At 40.4% G+C, this 19840-nt stretch overlaps 2 protein-coding genes across 4 annotated transcripts; one reads left to right on the top strand and one right to left on the bottom strand.

The window, feature by feature from the left end:
• The first annotated feature begins 980 nt into the window (after positions 1–980).
• LOC103471376 (signal-transducing adaptor protein 1) lies at positions 981–9389 on the top strand. 2 transcript variants are annotated; one of them, XM_008420335.3, is made up of 11 exons: positions 981–1785; positions 2235–2306; positions 2493–2609; positions 2946–3002; positions 3999–4156; positions 4579–4710; positions 4918–4987; positions 6512–6614; positions 6689–6868; positions 7740–7841; positions 8553–9389. In XM_008420335.3, the coding sequence occupies exons 1-11, from the start codon at positions 1678–1680 to the stop codon at positions 8564–8566; spliced, it is 1113 nt and encodes a 370-aa protein (XP_008418557.1). In that variant the 5' UTR covers positions 981–1677; the 3' UTR covers positions 8567–9389. The 2 variants fall into 2 exon arrangements, with proteins under 2 accessions (XP_008418557.1, XP_008418556.1); XM_008420334.3 differs by having other exon boundaries at positions 982–1785; positions 7740–9389.
• Positions 9188–19583, bottom strand: ankrd13d (ankyrin repeat domain 13 family, member D). 2 transcript variants are annotated; one of them, XM_081611592.1, is made up of 17 exons: positions 18758–19583; positions 18520–18655; positions 18311–18435; positions 18040–18085; positions 16876–17019; positions 16607–16796; positions 16438–16504; positions 15793–15874; positions 15391–15452; positions 15116–15246; positions 14883–15040; positions 14540–14665; positions 13367–13539; positions 11602–11681; positions 11380–11417; positions 11010–11256; positions 9188–9667 (listed from the first exon to the last, which is right to left on the bottom strand). In XM_081611592.1, the coding sequence occupies exons 1-17, from the start codon at positions 18839–18841 to the stop codon at positions 9604–9606; spliced, it is 1953 nt and encodes a 650-aa protein (XP_081467718.1). In that variant the 5' UTR covers positions 18842–19583; the 3' UTR covers positions 9188–9603. The 2 variants fall into 2 exon arrangements, with proteins under 2 accessions (XP_081467718.1, XP_008418558.2); XM_008420336.3 differs by lacking the exon at positions 11380–11417 and having other exon boundaries at positions 11010–11246; positions 18758–19582.
• Positions 19584–19840: the final 257 nt, after the last annotated feature.

Genomic DNA, 19840 nt, shown 5'->3' with positions numbered 1-19840 from the left:
GATTACATTTCCAGAATGAGAGTTTTCTGTCTGAATATGATGCAAAAGACTCCTGTGATCCTTTACTTTCTGTAAGTTACACCAGTCTCTGCCTGCTCATCCGATATGCAGCCATCAGCGCCCTGAACATCAGAAATAAATTCTCATGTCACACAAGTTTTAAAACTGCTGCACTGGCTATATTTTTTTCCAACTAAATCAGAAATGTAAATGTTATATTTAATGTATAAGGCACTAAATGGTGTTGGGGTTTCAGATATGAATGACATGAATCCCTCAGGACATCAGAGGCCTGTTCACTCAGTGCTTCCTGGACCAAAACTAAGCAAGACAAAGCAACCTTTAGATTTATTTTATGTTTTCCTCTGCTCTGCAACAGATTGTATGAAAAAATGGGGCTGCAGAAAATGTTGGCTGCTTGAAACAAATCAGGTATGATGTTTTAAAGACATTTATCTACATCAGGAGTTGATTTACTTTGGATCTTTATATGACACTGAAATACCTTATCTAGAGGGAGACATGCTTTAATATGACCTGAGCAGTAAAAAGCTGTTTATGCTCTACCAAGTGGCTTTGGAGTAGCTTGAAACTGCAACAACACACACTGAAAAAAAATGTTTCTTTGAGCCAACTTTTAAAAAAAATACTCTAAATTGTTACCGCTAATTGTATTAGTTTTGCTCAAGCTATAAATTAAATTAAAAATTACAGTTTGAGCAAAACTAATAAGATTAACTGTAACAATTTTTTTTTAAGTAGGTTCAAAGAAACATTTTTTTGTGAAACATTAAAACCTAGAATTAGAAAATAATGTAAAAAGATTAACATCCTTAGAGGAGACATGGACAACATTTATCAATATAAATCTAATCCATTCAGAGAATCTTTAAAAACAACAACAACAACAACAACAACAATATTTTGAAACGCGGTGTAACATTTTATTTTCACGTGCACTGTACAATGCAGCTGTTTGACTAACCTATCTTGCGGACATTACAATACTTTTTATCTGACATGTTACTGCTGTAGTTGTCACTCTTGAGCATCGGCTGCAATAAATCCAGAATACTTAAACCCAGTGGAGGATTTTTTTATTGGCATGAATTCAGAGCTTTTTTTTCTTTGCATTACAAAGTCTCACCTTATAGGGTTCAGGTATGAAATGGGAGCACAAGACAGTGTGAGCTTTCTTGTGTGAAAGAGAGTCTAAACTGAGACTAAAAGTTGAGCTGTTTATCTACTCACTTTTATTGCTAATGATTAATCCGTCCTACATTTTTAGAGTTTTGCCTTGAAAAAAAGCCCTTGTGTATGTGCGTGAACTAATGCCAACACATTTTACTGCACATGAGAATGAAAAGCAAATTATCATGAGTTATGCCAGGGCCAAAGTACAAATGCTGATAATTCTTTGGCGTTTTTTTTTTTTTTTTTTTTCAACTAACTACTTCCTTCTTCGTAAATCAGTGCAGCATTTCCCGGTTCAGAGCCAGAGCAGCTCTGAGGCTGCGCGAGAAAAGTTCTGATAGTGGATTTATAGAGCAGTGGTAATCTCAGGCAGTAAATCAGTGCATCTCAGCTCGCACAAAAACACAGAGGAGCTCAGTTCTCAGCTCAAAGGCTCACGAGCGTTGAGGCGAACTAAGCAAGGAGAAGAAACTCGGAGATCTGATGGAGGGCAGGCCGCACCCGAGAGTTGTCCACAGGAGGAGGGAGACGATCACAGCTTTGCCTCTGTACCACTGTGGAAACCTGCTGAAGAAAAACCTCAAAGAGAAGGTAAAATAACCTACACTGCAATTTAAAGTTTGAAACCGGAGATTTAAACACAGAAACTGTCGACACTGGAGGTATTCATGAGAATATTTTTTTGGTTGATTCTCTTTGTAGCCAATTTTTTTAGAAACCTGATCTTGTTGCCAAGGTCAGACTGTGATTGCTTTATTTTGTGGGAGGCTATTTTAAACTAATAATTTATGAAGAGGATCGATGCCTATTGATAGATGCACATTCTTTGAATGATGAGTCTAAAAAAAACTCACTTAAAACTGTATGGTTTTCATATATAAGTAAATTAACAATCTCAATTACTTTACCGGAGATTAAAGGAAATTAATTGCACTTTAGCCTACCATAAAGACGAGGCTGAGTTTATTGGATTGCGGTTCTGTGCAAAGGTTAACGTTTCGTCCACAGCAGCAACTCAAAATTACATTTATGACTTTCAGGATTTCAGGAACTTCTACGGAGAGCTCAGAGGAACAACGCTGTTTCTGTACAACAGTGATACACAAGACACAGTAAGGACACAGTTAAAAGTTTGTCTTTCATGAAACAATGCGGTCAAATTTAATTGAAAGTATTTTTCATGCGCAAGACCCCAAAATCTGATTCCAAAGAAACTCATTAGAGGGGCAATAAGGAAGTACAGGTCTGTTGATATTTCATCTATTAAACCGCCAATGGACTTTCTGTTTGTTTGTCAGTATTCAGAAAGGCTGGACCTGGGGCTGGTAAAGTCCATGGACATGGAGTCTCCTTATAAAAAAAAAGTGCCAACCATTTTCACCCTAAGCTTGCCCCTGGAGGAGGTGCAGCTAAAGGTTTGTAAAACTTCAAACCCACTCAGCATTTATCACAAAAATATCATTCGCTTGGTTTTAGCAGCTGGTTGATTTGAATACACACCAATTAGATACTAAAAAGTTTAACTAGGATTTAGCACTGAGGGGCTGAAATGTAATTTCAATGAATTTATGTAACTATGGAAGAGAAACGGGCCCACCTCATCACAGACCTCCCACCATATGTAACAGTGGGCTTGAGGTGCTTTCCATATGTTTGTTATTTATTTCACATAAAGCTCACGTGCGGTATTTGTTGAAGAAAATCAATTGGTCTCATCTTACCAACACGTGTTGTTTTCTCTGACTCTGCAGATGGATAATGCTGACACAGGAGAAGAATGGAGAGGCTTCATTATGACTCTGGTTAATGTAAGTTAAAAATCTGGAAAACAGAAACAAACTCAGGATGAACATGAGGCTCGCAAGCTTGAAAACTCCTGTTTTATTTAGTGTTCATAGGAAAATTACTTTTTCAAAGTAGGTCAAGTGCTCTGTGTCGTTAGATAAAGTTACATTTATTTGTCTTCCCAAACTCCATCATCTAATAAGCAACTGCATGTAGACAGTCAGTTCAGCTAGAGATGGCAACTACTCAACTTTGAAACATTAGCAACACATATGAAAAATAAAATATGAGCTGCTGTCGTCTTGAACATTACACATTTCTAAATGACATTTTAAATTTTAGTGGTTTTTTTAATAAAATTCAGCGTGAATTAATATAAAATTAAATATGTTCAAAAAATTTGAAAAGCATTAATACAATATTTATCTGTTAAAATTGCTTTCTTGTGGTAAAACTCAACTAGCAAAATTTAGAACTAAGCTAGTGCTAACTTTCACATTAGCAGAAAGAATTGATGGGAATTTGATAAAAGATGTTATTTTTCTATCGTCCTCCTGCTTCCATGGTATCACAGCTTGCAAAACATTTCCATCATCTCTGCTTGTAGAAAATATACATTAGTTGTGGCTGATTTGTAAAGTTACGGCTGAGCTACGGTACGTCTTTCAGGTTTTCTTGCTAATCAGTGTGTAATAAAATGTTGAATAAACAATGTGTTTCTGCAGCATACGTCGAAAGTTTGTCCTTCAGATTACAGTGAATCTCCATAGAATGACTCACAAGTCAGTTATTAAACGAAAATAGCACATGAATATTACGGGTTCATCGTTTGCCTCAAAGTGCTAATAAGAAGAAAACATCCCTCCAAAATGGAGAAAGTGGTGGGTTTAATATGTAAAACGTCCTAAATATTCTACCTACCGTTTCAGTTCATGTTAATATTTTAAGTAAAGCCTGCATGCAATTTTTATGTTGACCTACGTTGTGTGTTGTAAACAGTAATCTGTATTTTATTGCAGAAAGAGATTCCCTCAGACCTTCAGATGCTGCCTGGTCAGAAAATTAAGCTGGAGGAGATGCTGACTCTAGAAAAGAAAAGAAACCCCCAGCTGGAGCGCCCTGCTCTTCCACCCCGACCGGGCTTCCTGCAGACTAAAGATACTCCTGACATGCCTGCGTGAGTTAAACTGAGGAGCTTCTAACACATTATGTTTGTCTGCATCTCCAAACAACGTGACAACTATCCCGGACAATAATGTCTGATAATATCTACAGGTTATTTCAAGCAGTTTTAGCCTGGGTAGCCTCTCTACCTTCAGTAAATACCTGCTTTCTCATAGCCTTACTTCCTGTAAGACTCAGATCTCACAACTCATAAAACTTAAGAATCAATAAAAAAATTTACAAGTTTGTTTCACTTGTGTAAATGAGACCATGACCTTCAGAGAAAATTAAACTACTTAGACAAAAGAAATTCTAACATTTCAGCTCTATTCACAGCTCTTTTTAAAATATTTTATTGAGAAAAACAAAATTATTTGCTTTAGAAACTTATAGCAGATGTTGATTGTGTTCGTTTGCTTTCTTTGCTCCCTGCAGTTGTTTCTTCGATGTGACCCGACACGAGGCTGAAAAGCTGCTCAGTGAGAACCCGGAAAACGGAAACATCATCCTCCGCCCGTCCACCCTGCCCAAGAACTACGCCCTGACGCTCAGACAGAAGACAGACAGGTTTACTCAAACTTCACCCTAATCTCACTCAGCAGCTCTGATTCCCCCCGCAGAACTTCGAAATAAACCAGCTGGCTGTTAAAGTTTGTTTTTATAATCCTACTTTGACAAAGAAGGGAAACCAAACATTTCAGCCAGTTAGACCAATGATAGAAACAACGTTAATCTGCATTCAGAGTAACTGTCTTGATGTCCACTGTGTTGCAGAGGGCATGTCCTGAAGAACTACAGGGTGACCTCCACGAGCGCCGGCTTTGTGATCGAACTCGAGACTCCAGTAAGTCTAAAGTATTTGTTTTTATGGTTGAACAGTTCTCCTCACAATCCACAATCTGAACATAGTGACAATCTGAAAGAAAATGGTGACATGAAGCATAAATATCTCATTGAATTTATTGTTTGCTAAAGGAAAAGGCAGTTTTCCACCTTAGCATCCATCCATGTGGAGTCAAAAGTGTTCAGACATTCTGCCTTACTGACGTTTAATGGTTTGAAATAATTTAGGCAGAGTATCAAACATGACGACAGCAAATAATTATGTTGGTTTGTCAAAAAACCTTTTGACGGATTTTAATTAAAGAGCCTAAAAAAAAACTGGCGTTGGTGATTTCTCATATATAATATGCCAGTTTCATGTATGTTAGAAGGAACTGTGTATTAAGCTGTTATGTAACTCAGGCTGTGAATGAAAGGCCAGATGTCATAAGGTGGTCATAATATTTAATGGACATACAGTGGATATACAGTGAAGTCGCACCACTTGCTTTAACCAATTGTGCAACAATGTAAATGATTCACGTCCAATTAAATAAAAATGACTCCAGGATTTCCTTGTTGGTTACATCAGAAGCTAAAGATCAACCGACATCAAACGCTGCATTGACGTGACGACACGAAGAAGCCAAATCTGTTTCTCCTACAATTCTGCCTCATATTTCTGTCTCAATTGTGAGACACAAATGATGCTCAGTGGTTTCATATTCATAGTCATTTCAATAATAATATTATTAATAATAATAATAATAAGCTCCCATTTCTTTTCATTTTGCTTCCTATCTTGTGATGTTGACCAATTGTTTTTTAGATTTTCTAAATGGGATCAAAAATTGTAATGGCGCCATACTGTGAAAAATGCCTTTAACAAGGTTTTAACTAAATAGGGCTAAAAAACAACTATTCTGTCTTTCAAGCTCTGTGCATGTTTGACTGACAAAATGTAAACAAACTGCATATTTGACACAGGCTCCAATTAACAAATGATCTAATGATGGTGGATGAAAAAGGACTTCTTGTGACTTGTCTCATGTGTAAACTAATATCTGGTACATCTCTTGAATTCAGGGTGCCTGAAAATTAAAAGGGTCAGAGGGGAACAACTAAACAAACACTACTGAACAGAAATGAGAAATTTCTAAATGTCTGAAATAAAGACATCAAGGCCTGATTAATAAATTAAAATAAGATCTGGTTCCATGTAAGGACAAAATTAGGAAATGAAGGGTGACTGAGCACATTCAAATTATTGTGTTACATAGGAGTTAATGTTATGAACGTTATACATCAACAGATTCATAGTTGATTGCGTTATGCTGATTTTTTTTAATCATGTTTTATTTGTTTTTATTTATTTCAGGGAAATCCAAGGGAAAAAAATATAGCCGTGTTTATGTAGTTACTTTGCTGTGACAGTTGAATCTTAGTCTGGAATATGTTTTTCTGACATTTCATGATAAGTACACCTATAAAAACATAAAAATTCATACATTTCATAACTAATTCTTCCCTAATGTTTACTCTGCAGATGACAGTCCGCTCGCTGAACGATGTACTGAAGTACTTCCTGGAGAAGACAGAGTACCGCCTGCGTCCCTACATTGTAGCTCAACCCTACGATACTCGGATTGGTGAGGATTAGCACTCCTTTGAGAAGCGAATGAGTTCACACTGACACAGATTAACGTCTGCTTTTGTTTGACAGTAATGGCTCCTCCCCCAAAATGTGTCAACACGCCTCCACCTGTAGTCCCCAAAGCTCAGGTGGCCCCCATGCAGCGATTCCAGGCCAAAGACAAGCGGCTTCCTCCCGTTCCCAAGCCTGACGAGGGAGAATACGTGTTACCGGAAGATCCCGACATGGACGATCATATGAAAAAGAAAGGTAAATACACACTCAGACAAATTTACTTGGATCCTGAGTAAAAATGTGTTCAGAATCTAAAACAGATTTTTTTTTTCATTGGTGGAAATGATTTCATTTAAAGAATTAGGACAGTTAGAGGTAAATAAAACAAGTCACTATTGGAGAATTGTGTGCCGTAACAACCATTGGAAAATATCTGCATAGCAACTGGTTGAACCTTCTCTGTCCATCCAGTTGTCCAAACATGGGGAGTTTGCTGAACTGGGATTTTAATTGAAGCTGTATGTTTTTGTTAGGTAAGATCCAGACAGACCTTTTTAACTACAAACCAATGCAGCTTCTTTGATGAGAAATTCAGGAGCATCATGCCCACGGTCAAGTACGATGGTGGAACTTGATGCTGTGGGCCTGTTTCTCTTGTTAGGGGGTATCGCATCAGTAGACCTTAAAATAAAATCTGGTGGACTTTGAGAAAACTGAAAATATGTGTTCATTGGATTCTTTAACGTGATTCAGAACATTCCTCCATGGTCATATCTGTCCCCAGACCAAACCCTGTAGAACACCTACTGGATAAACAGAGAGACGATAGGACAGAAACAAGCAACAATGAGATTGCACAAATAGAAAAGAAAAAGGTTGGTCATGCTCCAACCTTGGGAAATAGATAAAAAATAAATGTCCAACTTCTGATTGTATTTCTGAATATAGAAAATTATCCGCTGATGGGTATATGCTCAAATGTGAGGTAGTTTTTCTGAAATGTTCTGTGTGAAATTATGCTTCTTCTATAAAAGATGAGTTTATTTGACATCATAACTAAACAACCGAATGCATGTTAATCGATGAAATTGATCTCGAGTAACGCTTTTTTCTGGTACTTAATCAGCTCAGGTGGCTGGTGAGCTTGAGGCAATTTTGCAGAAGAGAAGAGGAAACCTCTACGTGGAAAGTGGAAAGGACGAAGACTCCACCTACGAGAATGAAGAAGGTGAAAAATTCAAATCAAAGGTCCAGTGGACAACCAACGTCCCCATGCCATGAACTTTTACTGCCTGCCTAATATGTGGCTCAAAGATTACATGTTTTACTGAGTTCTGCCACCACAATCCATTTTTTTATGGGGATATTTAACGTGCACAAAAGTTAAATCAAAAATATTTGAGTTCTCAGTTAATTATGATTTTTTTTTCCAAGTTAGGGAAGTTTGGTCAAACACTATAGATATCTCTAAATCACACCTGTAATCCACAGATCAGTCAGAAAACCAGTGAAGGAGTAACAATATTTGCTAAAAAAATAAAGTTGGTGCTTCTGAGGTTTTTTGATAGAAACTTTAACTTCACACAAAACTGAGAAAGACTGCATTTATGTTTTATTGTGATCAGAAGGTTTTGCACGAGTCAGAGGAAGAAAATGTTTGTTTCAGAAGCATTTGTTAATATTCAACTTTTTCGTTGTACTTTGTCTGGATATGATGCCGTTTCATTAAGAAAAACCTTCTTGTGTCAAAATGACTAGAAAACTGACAAGCTAACTGTAGAAGTCTGAAATAACGAAAAAGTTACTTTAAAAAATCTCAATCTAGGGTTTAAGGAATGTACATTTTTAAACTTATTGTGTTTTGCACCACCAGGCCTCCATACTTTTGTAGCTTTATGGTAAAAAGTATTTTCTGAAATGGTTCCATTATGTCATGAAGGGATTGTCGGCTAGCAGTACCTTCGCCGAGCTCAAGACTATCCAGACTCTTCTGTGTCGTTCCACGGTGGTGGAATGAGCTACGAACCGCGACCAGAACACGGGCGACCCCAACTTCAACAAATCCTAGCGAACCCAGAGAGAATCTCCCCCTCCGCTACACTTTCTCTTTCTACAATCACATCTGACAGAACCTGCCTGGTGCTCTTTCCTTCACCATATATATATATACATATTTATACATTTCCTAGCCTACTGTTAGATCATCACCATTAGTTGGCTACTAGCCTGCTAGCAGTAGCCTACTACTGTTAGGTTTGATATTAGCTGCATTATTTTATATCCTCATTTGGCGATTTCTCCCAATGCAGTTATATAAAATGTTATTTTGTTTCACAACTCACTGTTGACACTACCATAAAAGAGAGAGAGAAAAGAGACATTTTTACGTGACAATAATTTGCCAAAACCATCTTATTGTGAACATCGGCAGATTTTCTGTTTAGAAAGCTGGTAAACTTTCAGTTTTGGCTAAATGTTTTTTTGTTATTGTAACCATGTCCAATGTAAAAAAAATATATAACATAATGAAGATGTAAACATGTAAAATATTTTAATGCAAGTTCAAGACAGTAATAATCCAAGATTATCTTTATTTTTTATTTTTCCACACTTAGGAGTAATCCAACATAAATGCTTAGAAGGTTGTTTTTTTTTTCCATTATGTTTTGCTGTTTTGTTTTTTTGTCAGTGTAGTGGATCATATAAGCTTAAGGATCATTCATCACTCAAAAACAGCAAGACTGTGAAAAATATTCAATAAAAAAAAAGAAGCTCCCTTTTTGTCGTCTCCTTCGCTTAAAGTGTACAGTATTTTATTCAAAGTGACCCATTTCGCATTTCCTACATCAGTTCCTTTCAGTCTGTGCATGTTAGCAGCCTTCATGTGACAAAAACAAATAAAATATCTGCAATAATAAATTAATGTCTTGGGATTTAAAAATTAAAACGGAATAAATTAAGTGTGGACCCGTCCGGCTCCAGCTGCAGCATCACTTCTCCGTGAGAGACAGCTGCAGGATCCTCTCCAGCTCCTCCTCTTCCTCCTTACGCTTCCTGGAACAGAAAGACGAACTGGGTTTAACAGATTTCACCACTCAAAGTTTTTGTGGATTCAATGTTTTCAGTGTTTATGCAGGAAAGGTTTGACTGGATATATGATAGTCTCTAATATGGGAGCTGCACGCAGCAAAGATGTGTCTGTAGAGCTCATCAGAAGTCATCGATTTCATCTTGCATCTTAGTGGACGAGTATATTGCATCTTAATGCAATATACTCTATACTTGTGACGTAAATTGTTTATGGCCCTCTGTATGCTTTGCATTTTATTTAGCCAATAACATTGTTTCTAAACAGTACTAGAAACTAGGGCTGAAACGATTCCTCGAGTGATTCGAGTACCTCGATTATTAAAATTCCTTGAGGAAAATTGACCTGCCTCGAAGCTTCGTTAATTTATGTTTTATCATTTAGCGCACCGTGTTTCAGCCGGAACATTATTTGCGTTGAGCGGAGCTCTGACTTCCGCCTCCGAGTTGTTGACGGAAGCTACGTGTTAGCGGCATAACGTCCAATCTTCAAGTTCGGCCCGCGGGGATTTTACTGATTGGTGATAACTCCGGGTTTTCATCGTTTTTGTGGGACCAATAAACATCCTTAAAATGACCGGCGCGATGCCGGGAGTTCGGCAGCCTTTCTGCTCCGGAGCTGCTGGTTGAACGGCGGGAAGAAGCTGAGGAGGATTTATACAGGTGAGCGGAGAGACTGAACACAGCGGGCGGCTGAGGGTTGATGCTTACAGGGTAAGAGCAGCTTCACGGACGAACCCCACAATAAACTTATATCATCCCGGTCTGAACAAACGGAAGGCGGAACATGGCTGGTAGATGAGTTTCTGAACGGAGGAGCCGTAAATATCCAGTATTGCTCCCCCGGTCTACAAAAAAGTAACTGGTAGGGATGCTCAAATGTGGAAAAAAATACTGATGTTGATATCCGATAGTAACACTGGTGTTATGGAATACTTACCAATATTTTATTTCATAATTGTTTTTATCCGATTACTCGATTAATCGTAAGAAAAATCTATAGATTACTCGATTACTAAAATAATCGTTTACAACAGCCCTACTAGAAACTGTTAACGAGATGAATTTTCATCACCCCAGTGATAGTAATGAACAAATATAAACAGCACAGCAAATAAATAGCTGCAGGAATGAAGGAGTGGGTGCTCTGGTGAAGTAGTGCGAGTGAGTAAACACCAAATATGTCTCTTCCTCAGCTGCCAAGCATGCAGACATCCGTCACTCACTCACAGAAGGATCAGATCACAATCTGTCAACACGAGCGTTTTGCCTGAGGTGACCGCCAGGCAGCCCCCCCCGCTCCCCCCACCTGTCATTCTCCTCCTGCTCCCTGCAAGACAGCTCCATGGCGAGCCGCAGCTGCTCGTCGAAGTTGGACGCCACGCCGAAGGGGCCGGAGGAAAGCCTCGGGTTGGTGGCGGCGCTGTAGGAGAGCGGCGAGTTGGAGGCGGGGTCCTGTGGGGACACGGAGGGGGGCAGGCTGGGGTCGGCCGTGTCTTCTCCCTCTCTGCTGGCCAGAGAGATGGAGAGCGACTCCTGGATTGCCCTGAGAGGAGGCAGAAAAAGTTGTCTAAGACAGTTGTTTTCAGTGTCCTTCTGCTTAAACTCCAGTAGAGGATAAAAGAGAAGTGCTGCTCTCTTGAGAAGAGAGAAAAAGCTAATTACTGAACTCTATTTAATATCTTTCCTTAAATTACAGCTCATGCCAGAAGTTCTCCTGAAGAAAAAAAGATTAAGACATCATTAGAATATTAATTACCCACACATTCATCTATTTATTCTCTAAAGGACTAATCCATAAAAAAAAACAAAAAAAAAAAAACCTAATTATTCTCTACTAACAGTGGAGTAAAGCCACAGTTCCAGTAGAGTGATGACTGCAGCAGGTAAAATCCTCTCACCTCTCCAGCTGAGAGTCCTCCTCATACAGCGGAGACTGCGGCCCCGGGCGGCTGTTCGTCAGCGCCTCCCAGATGGTCACCTGGAAATTTAGAAGCAAATGGTACCTGGCTTTAGACAAAAGAAGTGCTTGTTGAGAGTTCAATGGTCGACTAAGAGCAGAATCTACAGTGCTAACAAGAGCTCTGCGCTTTCCAACTCAAGGAGGAAAAACAGATGCAAAGACGCAGGCAAATAAAGAAATGCTGCTGCTTTTGCAGAAGCTGCGCCAGACTGGACCGACAATGCCAATGACGTAACATTTTTATGCTAAATTATTGGCATTTATAACTAAATTTAGGGAGAAAATGTCAAAAGCAGTTTTCTGAATTAATTTAACGTCTCAAGTCAACAAACAAACTTACTTTTTACTTCACTTAAAACATGTGCACTTGCCTCTGTCAGTGCTTTTAATCCAGCCTTTGGAGTACAGTCAGGCATCTTGAACTTTTGCACATTTTATCATTTAGCAAAGTAGCAAATTATTGTGAAGTTGAACTAAAATTACGCAAACAACCATCTACTCTCAAACTATTGTCTATGGAAACATCCACAGACAAGCATCTGTTAGTTGTGCTCTGCACAGTCAGCCTTTTTGAAAGACTGTGGACACAGCGAACATAAGGAAGAAAGCAAGTGTTTTACAGAACCCAAAATAAACGTCTTTGACCCGAGTGTCAAAAGCTCAGCATTGTGGAAACATGATGTCGCTACTAAAACATGTTGCAGCGACATCGTGCTGCGTCAAAGCAATTCTAAGAGGGTAAACGACAACCTAAGAAACTCAGCAAAAATCACAGGGGAACCGTTTAGATCCCAGCACAGTTATGAGTTACAATGGCCCAGTCAAAGTCCAGAGCTTAGTCCAGGTGGACTTGATATTTAAAAGACGTTTCACATTTGCTAAATGTGCGAAAAGCGGTAGAGACGCACAACAAAACAGAGATGGTTCGACAAAATTTTGGCTCGGGGGGGAATTAATGCCAGGGTATGCCACACTTTTTGGATTTTTATATTAAAATATTTTTGAAAATGTGCAATTTTCCTGTGACTTTACAAGTTTATTACTGTGAGTTTGACTAATACATGAAATCACAGGTTATAAAGGAGACATAGGAGGAAAGAACCACAAAATATCTCCAAATGCTGAGGAATCTTCCTAATTAGTTGTGTTATTTTAACCATAACAAATTCCGCACAAATCCTTATCTATGTTTTTTTCCCTCTTTTTTTTTTTTTACAAATAGTTCAGGAATATATGGGGCGTGTCATTAATGTGCACAAAGATAAGGAGGGAATCTCAAGTGACACTGGGAAACATTCAATACCTGCACTCAGTCACACACACAAGGCTGCATCACATTACAGTGAAGAACAGTCCAACTGCTTCAGTTCACAGGTCTATAAAAATATTTATTCTAGTAAATGAAACTGCAGAATAAAATCTATAAACCTCCGACATCAACAGCAACATGCTGCACAATAATCATCAGATCTCTGCGCCGAACTTCATAAACGTTTTCGATCCACCTTGCAGACATTCTTCATGGTCTGGTGGCGGAGCCGCTGCTCTTCTTTATGATTCACATTTTATTACTGGCACATTTCATCACATTCTGCTTGTTATAATAAAGCCATCCATCAATAAATCTACTCGTTTATCTATCCTGTCCAAAGTCTCCCGTCTGTCTGAGCCAAACTGAAGGCCGATTACGGCGGCGCTCGCACCTGATCGCTCTCGGTGCCGGCGTCCAGCAGACTCTGCTGGATGGCAAACTGCAGCAGGTTGTCGTCCTCGTCCCTCAGCGGCTCGCTGCGGCCCGGCCCGAGGGTGGTGTAATCGGGAGGGGGCTCGAACACCGAGGGGTCCACGTCGCAATGGAAGTCGGGGGGAAGCTGACCTGAGGAGGAAACGGGATGCGTTCATGATTCGATGCGTTAAAACGCCCCTGCAGACGGGACGGAGTAGGAGCGCAGCTGTGATTAGCTACATCTGCAATTTGTTTTTGTGCTGAAAAAAAATATTGCTCGACACCCCTGGTAAAGAAGTACAAAAAGATGTCAAATAAATTCGTCTTTTATGGTAGTTGAATTATCCCAGGATAAAATTTCAAAAATTTCAACCATTAATCTGATTACCTATTGGGGGGGAAAAAAAAAAAAAAAAAAAAAAGAAGAGTTCAGAAATAAATTGATTGTTGTAAGCCAGTTCCACCTGGGTTTTTTTTTTTGCCCCAAAGCTCAGCTTCTCATACAGAGCGTCTCGTTTAAAGTTTCAGTAGAGCCCAGCAAACTCCACATGTTTCCATTTGTGATAAGAGGATAGAAAATGTTCTTCTATCATGTAAATTGCATCCAACAGTCGCTATGGATACCAGACCACCCCAAGATGCCACTCTTTGCTACAAACTGAGAGATTAGGAGATTTTGTTTTCAAACACTTGGCATTCTTCTGGAAAGATAAACTTCGGTCTTTTCGGTTTTTAAATTATTGCTCCGGCTGTCGATGCAAGTTTGGGCAATTAAAAATTTCATTATAGTAAGTTCCTAACTCATGAAGATCAACTTAGACATACCTTACTTAAATATGTTCTCACGTTTGTCCCGTGGGGCTCTGTGTTACTTCAAATTTACACCCCAGGGAAACAAGGATCACAGATTAAAAGTTCCTACATGCTCATTGAATTTATAAGTAAAGCATAAGGTCACTTTATAAGAACAGGTGAGCAAAAATGTTTTGTTACAGGTAATTACATTAAAAGTATCAAATTATTTTCCACTGAAATGCTCTCAAAATAAAGGTTTGGCACCGATTATTTTAATATTTTCCAGTAAACGTGGAGGGTGAATGTCAGATGAATGTCTTTAGTGTTCGCTGCGTGTGTTGGGAGCCGTAGTTACCCCGAGTTCTCTGCAGTTCTCCAGGGTCCTCTGGCTGGTGAACGATCACAGAGCTGACCGGCTCGTCGCAGCCACACAGATTACTGAACGTCACTCTGGCATTCAATACGTGAAACAGAGGAATCTCTGAGGAGGCAGAAAGAGAAAATACTGAAATGGGAAGGTGCAGCTGAGTGGGTTTCCTTTGGCTGTTATTCTACTGGAACAAGCAACGTTTCCAAACTAAAGCTCCAGGGCTTAAAAAAAAAAAAAAAAAAAGAAAAAAAAAAAGGCCAAAGTCACAGAGAAGCTTCCTGCAGAGATGAAACGTCCCATCAGATATGCAGCTAATGACCGCACTCACCTATCTTCACAGGGAAGCCCGTCGGGAGCCGCAGGGTGATGAAATCCCGCAGTTTAGCAAAGTGAGCGTTTGAGATGGCCATGAGGTCGATGATGGGCGTCACCTGCTCAGCCAGGGAGAGAGGGTGGTTCTCACTCAGCCAAAGTGTGGCTTTAAACCTAAAAAAAAAAAAAAAGAGAGACAAATGTAGTGCCATAATGATAATAAACGTGACTGCTCTGCCTTCACCAAACCTCTGCACTTTGCTTGTGAGCTCGATGGGGCGTCCGATGTCCCGGCCGTTCAGGTTGAACTCCGGGTTGAAGTATTCCTCGGCTGTGATGGCCGTGGGGTTGTTAGGACTGGCACACTGGGACACGTTGCTCTGACAGGAACACGCACACACACACACACACACACACACACACACACACACACACACACACACACACAGGCAGTGGTAAGTGTGTGTGAAAGGATGAATGAGGTCACGTGTGGGAAAGAACGTGCGCCGCTGAGGCTTTGTTACCCCGTCGTGAGCCGTGTGCTGCTCTGCAATCCCCAGGAAGGACTGAAGTGGAGTCTTTGAGCCTGAGAAAAACAGGAAAAATACCCGTTTTAATCAATACGTTTTAATCTACAGCGCAGCCAAACCTCGGCTCCGTTTGCCTCTCTGTTGACAACCAAGTGACACACACACCATGACGTTTCTTTTTACATAGCAACAAGCCTGAGATGTAAATACAGGGTTTTTTTTTTGTCCAAATAATTACAAAACAATTTAAAGCTATATACACAAATCTGACAAAATACACAAACTGGGAAGTATATGAATAATAATAAGTAGTTTAATGTCTCAATGTCTCAGCAGCGACATAGTCATCCTACCAAGAGTTTCCTCCTAAATCACACAGATAGTTTTCTGTCTCACCTTTGCTTTTGGACTTGTCCTGGTCTGATAAATGCTCCGTCCTCGAGCGGGTCACCAGCTCCACATTGGTGGCACTGTAAACCTGGACACAAACAGAGACAGCATGGACAAAATGTCTTCTCACACTTTCATTACAGTAATTCTGTCAGCATCAGACAAAACAAATGTCTGGAGTGAAAGTGAAACCTAGAAAAACGGATCTTGTTTTGTGCAGACAAACTAAAATATAGAAACTGTTTCTTTTACAACCTTCAAGTGCTACTCATATAAATAAAAAAAAACTATGATAAAGATTGGACAAAAACAAAAAAAAAAAACAATATAACTAAAACAACAGTTGTTATGAGACCAGAAGGAACTTTGATTTAAAAAAAAAAAAACTAAACAGAAATAAATATATAATTATGTAGAAGTGTTCTTTTGTGAGTTTAGCTGTGATCATCACATCTTTTAGCTCCTCTTAGAAATCAGTCTGGAGTATTTTGGCATTGGGGAAACTCTTCTTCTCCCACACTGCTCTGAAACAAAACATTTGCCAACTTTAAACAGAAATAAGTTCAAACACATAATTTAGACGAAGTAAAAATAAAACCAGCTCTATGTGATAAACCCATCGACGTCGGGCTGGAGCGTCAGCCTCCTTACCTTGGCATTGTAACCGCTGACGACCTCGGTCTTCTCAGAACGCCAGCCCCAGATCCCCGACTTATTCCTGAGACAAAAACGAAAACGCAGGCCGAACTCTTAAGTGAGGAAGTTATCAATATTTCCATTTTAACTCTGCGAAAGTGATGTTTGGGCATTCAGTCGTTACCGCTCAAAGGAAATGTTGCGCGTGTTGAGGTGCGTGGAGACGATGGGCGACGTGAGCCTCTGGGCCGTGTTCTCCTGCGACGGCTGCATGGCCGCCAGAAGGGACGGCGCATCACGAGGGGACAGCACGAGCGGCTCCGTGTACACCACCTGCTTCTCGTGGTCCACCTCCATCACCACGGCTCCGTCGTCTGAGCAGAGAGACGGACAGGCTGCGAATCCCCTCCCTCCGTTCGTTCATTCGTTCATTTATGCATTTACGTCACACACCTCCACCCTTGAAAATGTAGCTGCGCCGTCCCTTCAGCCAAGTCATGTGTTCAAAGCCCAGTAGGGTGGTGTCAACACGGAGGCACGAGCCACTTTTCCAAACCCGGTATACGTCACTGGGGCAAACCTTAGACACCAAGGGCACTGCACAGAGACAGGAGGGAGAGGATGGAGCTTTCTCAAAACATGTGACAGAGAAAGCAAGAAACACGTAACCAAAGAAGAGGTAATAGAAGAAAATCTTGTTTTATGTTTTCACCAGCGCATCAAATAAATTAATCTGATTAGTCCGAGTTGCACATTCTTTTTCCTGCCATTGGTCTCCCTGCTCTCTAAATGCCTCAGACTGAGGAGAGTGTTGCCTAAAAATGCTTAGCAGGATCCTCCTGCTTTCTCAGCATTGATTTTTCCCTCCCCACTTTCTACAAGGGAGCTGCTGCTGCTTTTAAGCAGGCCAAGGACTTCACAGTCATGAGGCAAAACCTGACGAGCCAAGACATTTGTAAAACATTTCCATCAGGAAAAAGAATTATCTTTATGAAGCCGGAGTTTAGCTTAAAACTAATTTAAACTAAAACCTTGCAAATCAAAGACATTTTCTCACTTCTGATTAGTCATTTTGATTAGAAATGCACAGATCAGACTTTTTACATGTCGGGTACTATCTGACCTGCCGATTCCAATTTTGACCAATTCCAATTTATTTTCTTCAGACGGATGACAGATTAAAAAAAATAAATAAATAAAAGTTTAGTCGTCGTTTTGTTTTATTAGACGGACAAGTTTTGAACGCAACAAAAAAAATGTAATCACAAGATGACCACCACTCATACATCACAGTATTTTATAAAACTATTGTCTAATTTTGAATCAATTTAAAAAGTGCAAAGTTCTTAGTTTCATTTATTCGAGAGAAATTTTTTTTAAACTAATTTTTCTATATATTTTTTTTTTACTGTGGATCTCCAATCAGAGGGAACTAAATGTACCGATTCCAATCTCTGCTGTGTTAATTGGTGCATGTTTCTTTAGAGCTCACAAGTTTTTTTTTTCTTCTTCCAAAGGTGTAAATGTAATATTGATACGGTTTGCTGCTGAGGGAGCTGTCCAGCTGCAGTGGTGCTGAAATGTACCTCTGTGTGGGGAAATCTGAAATCCACTCACCCCAGCTGGTGAACTCCCACTTCATCTCCACGTAAAAGTCCCGTGCCTGGAGAGACAGGAAGAGGATGTTCACATGGTCCTCATCTAATGAAGACGCTGAGAGTTTTTGGCAGCATGTCGGAAATATTGTTTAAAATGGAAAAGCCACCCTGGCAGTCAAGTGTAGAGCTCTCGCTTCACTGGAAGCATCTTAGAAGACGACTTTGGAACAGCACAGAAGAGGGCATTGCTAAGGGAGATGAGGAATTAGAGGCTAAAGGGTGATTTTTACCTGTCTCAGTTTGCTGAGCAGCTCCGGGATGCCCGCCAGTCTCTCTGTAGCTCGTTTAAAGTCTCTGTACTGAAGCACCAGCTGCACCAGCTCTGGGTCCCCGGTGCTCACCGCCTCCTGCAAGACTGAAGCAAATGTCCGGGTGTTTAACTCACAGCAACCTCAGGGCATGAAGCAAAACAGCAGCAGCAGCAGCTTGAAGCACTCACTGGTCCAGCCTTGCGTGCTGCAGTGCGTCGGGTCCGCAGAGTACCTGAGCAGCACCCGGGTGGACTCCAGGTGACCCAGACAGACAGCCAGCTCCAGCGGGGTGCGCCCCCGTGGATCCAGGCGCTGAACATCCTGCTGCATGTCCAAAACACACACACACACAAGCTGCGTCAGCGCATTGCGGCGCGACATAAAATAAAGCGCACCTGTAGAAACCCACCACCCACAGAGACTCACTTCTTTCTTCTGCAGCTCTCGGTCCAGCTCGAGATACTGATTGTTCCAGACGTAAAAATGCAAGGGGAAGGCCTCCTGTGCCATGGCTGACACACTCTTACAAAGACTTTTACAGCCACAAAGATCGCAGTGAAATGGATCGGCACCGCTGGTTAGCTAGCTAGCTTCGGTTTTTACTTAAAAATGTTGCACTCCGACAGCAAAAGTTGTGTCACTTGGAAAAAAAAAAACTGCCACTTGGCAACTCTATTGTAGTAACTAACATGAAGCAGAAAAACTATTAGTGGGCTGAGTCAGGAAGGCTAACTCAGCCCACTAGTTAACTAGCAGCTAGCTGGCAAACCTTAGCTAACTAGCTAACAACATTGTTTTCAGCTTCTAATTTCCATACTGCGGGATGGACGGGTTTAACAAAAACTCACAACAGTGTCCTCATTTTTTTCTGTGAAATACTTATACTGTAGCAGTTAAGATAATCTAGTTCCAACCGCCGGATATTAAAGTTAGCTAGCTTGTCCCGCTGCCGATGAGAGCATCCTCCGTTTCCATCGCAGTGTTGTAACCAAAATAAAGCAAGATACGGCCCCTCAGTCCGCTTCCACATCCAGGTCACTCCAGTTCAGGGTCTGATGAGAAGATGCCAGCTGCTGCCAATAACTCATCTGTCCAGAGCGCCCTGATCCTCTGCGATCAGCTCCGCCACAACCAAGCTCTCCCAAAGCTGTTGCAACGGTTTATTTAGTTTGAAGGGGCTTTGTTTCCAGGTGGCGGAGAGGCTGCTGGGTGGAGCCGGGAGGCAGGATTTCTGTCATCCAGCGATGCAAATCTGCGAGAGTACTTCCTCCGGATTTCTTCCTCTCTTGCTTTTTTTTTTCATAAAATTTTTCAGATCAAGTACATAAAAAAAAAAAAAAAAAAACTCAAAGACTCAATTTAGAAATTATTTCATAAGATCCCCCTTTCCTCCTTTTTAAAATCACAAATTAACTATAATTAGCCACATTTTAAAAGCAGGGTCTAATTTCACTAGCCACACCCAGGTCTGATTATTGTCTGAGCTGAAGTAGCATAATTTCATCATTA

Source organism: Poecilia reticulata, chromosome 10 (assembly GCF_904066995.2).
Source record: "Poecilia reticulata chromosome 10, P_reticulata-male-v2, whole genome shotgun sequence".
NCBI classification, from domain to species: domain Eukaryota; kingdom Metazoa; phylum Chordata; class Actinopteri; order Cyprinodontiformes; family Poeciliidae; genus Poecilia; species Poecilia reticulata.
Note: the sequence above shows the minus strand (reverse complement) of the source record. Positions and strands in the feature narration are given on the sequence as shown.

Bases quoted from the DNA above. Each gene is read 5' to 3' on its own strand.
- LOC103471376 (XM_008420334.3), top strand. From the start codon at position 1,678: ATGGAGGGCAGGCCGCACCCGAGAGTTGTCCACAGGAGGAGGGAGACG. The intron at 1,786-2,234 runs GTAAAATAACCT...TATGACTTTCAG, and splicing joins AGAAAAACCTCAAAGAGAAG to GATTTCAGGAACTTCTACGG. The intron at 4,988-6,511 runs GTAAGTCTAAAG...TTTACTCTGCAG, and splicing joins TGATCGAACTCGAGACTCCA to ATGACAGTCCGCTCGCTGAA.
- ankrd13d (XM_081611592.1), bottom strand. From the start codon at position 18,841: ATGGCACAGGAGGCCTTCCCCTTGCATTTTTACGTCTGGAACAATCAG. The intron at 11,257-11,379 runs TTAAATAGAGTT...AACTTTTTCTGC, and splicing joins CTGTAATTTAAGGAAAGATA to CTCCTCTCAGGGCAATCCAG. The intron at 9,668-11,009 runs GTGGGGGGAGCG...TTTCTGTTCCAG, and splicing joins GAGCAGGAGGAGAATGACAG to GAAGCGTAAGGAGGAAGAGG.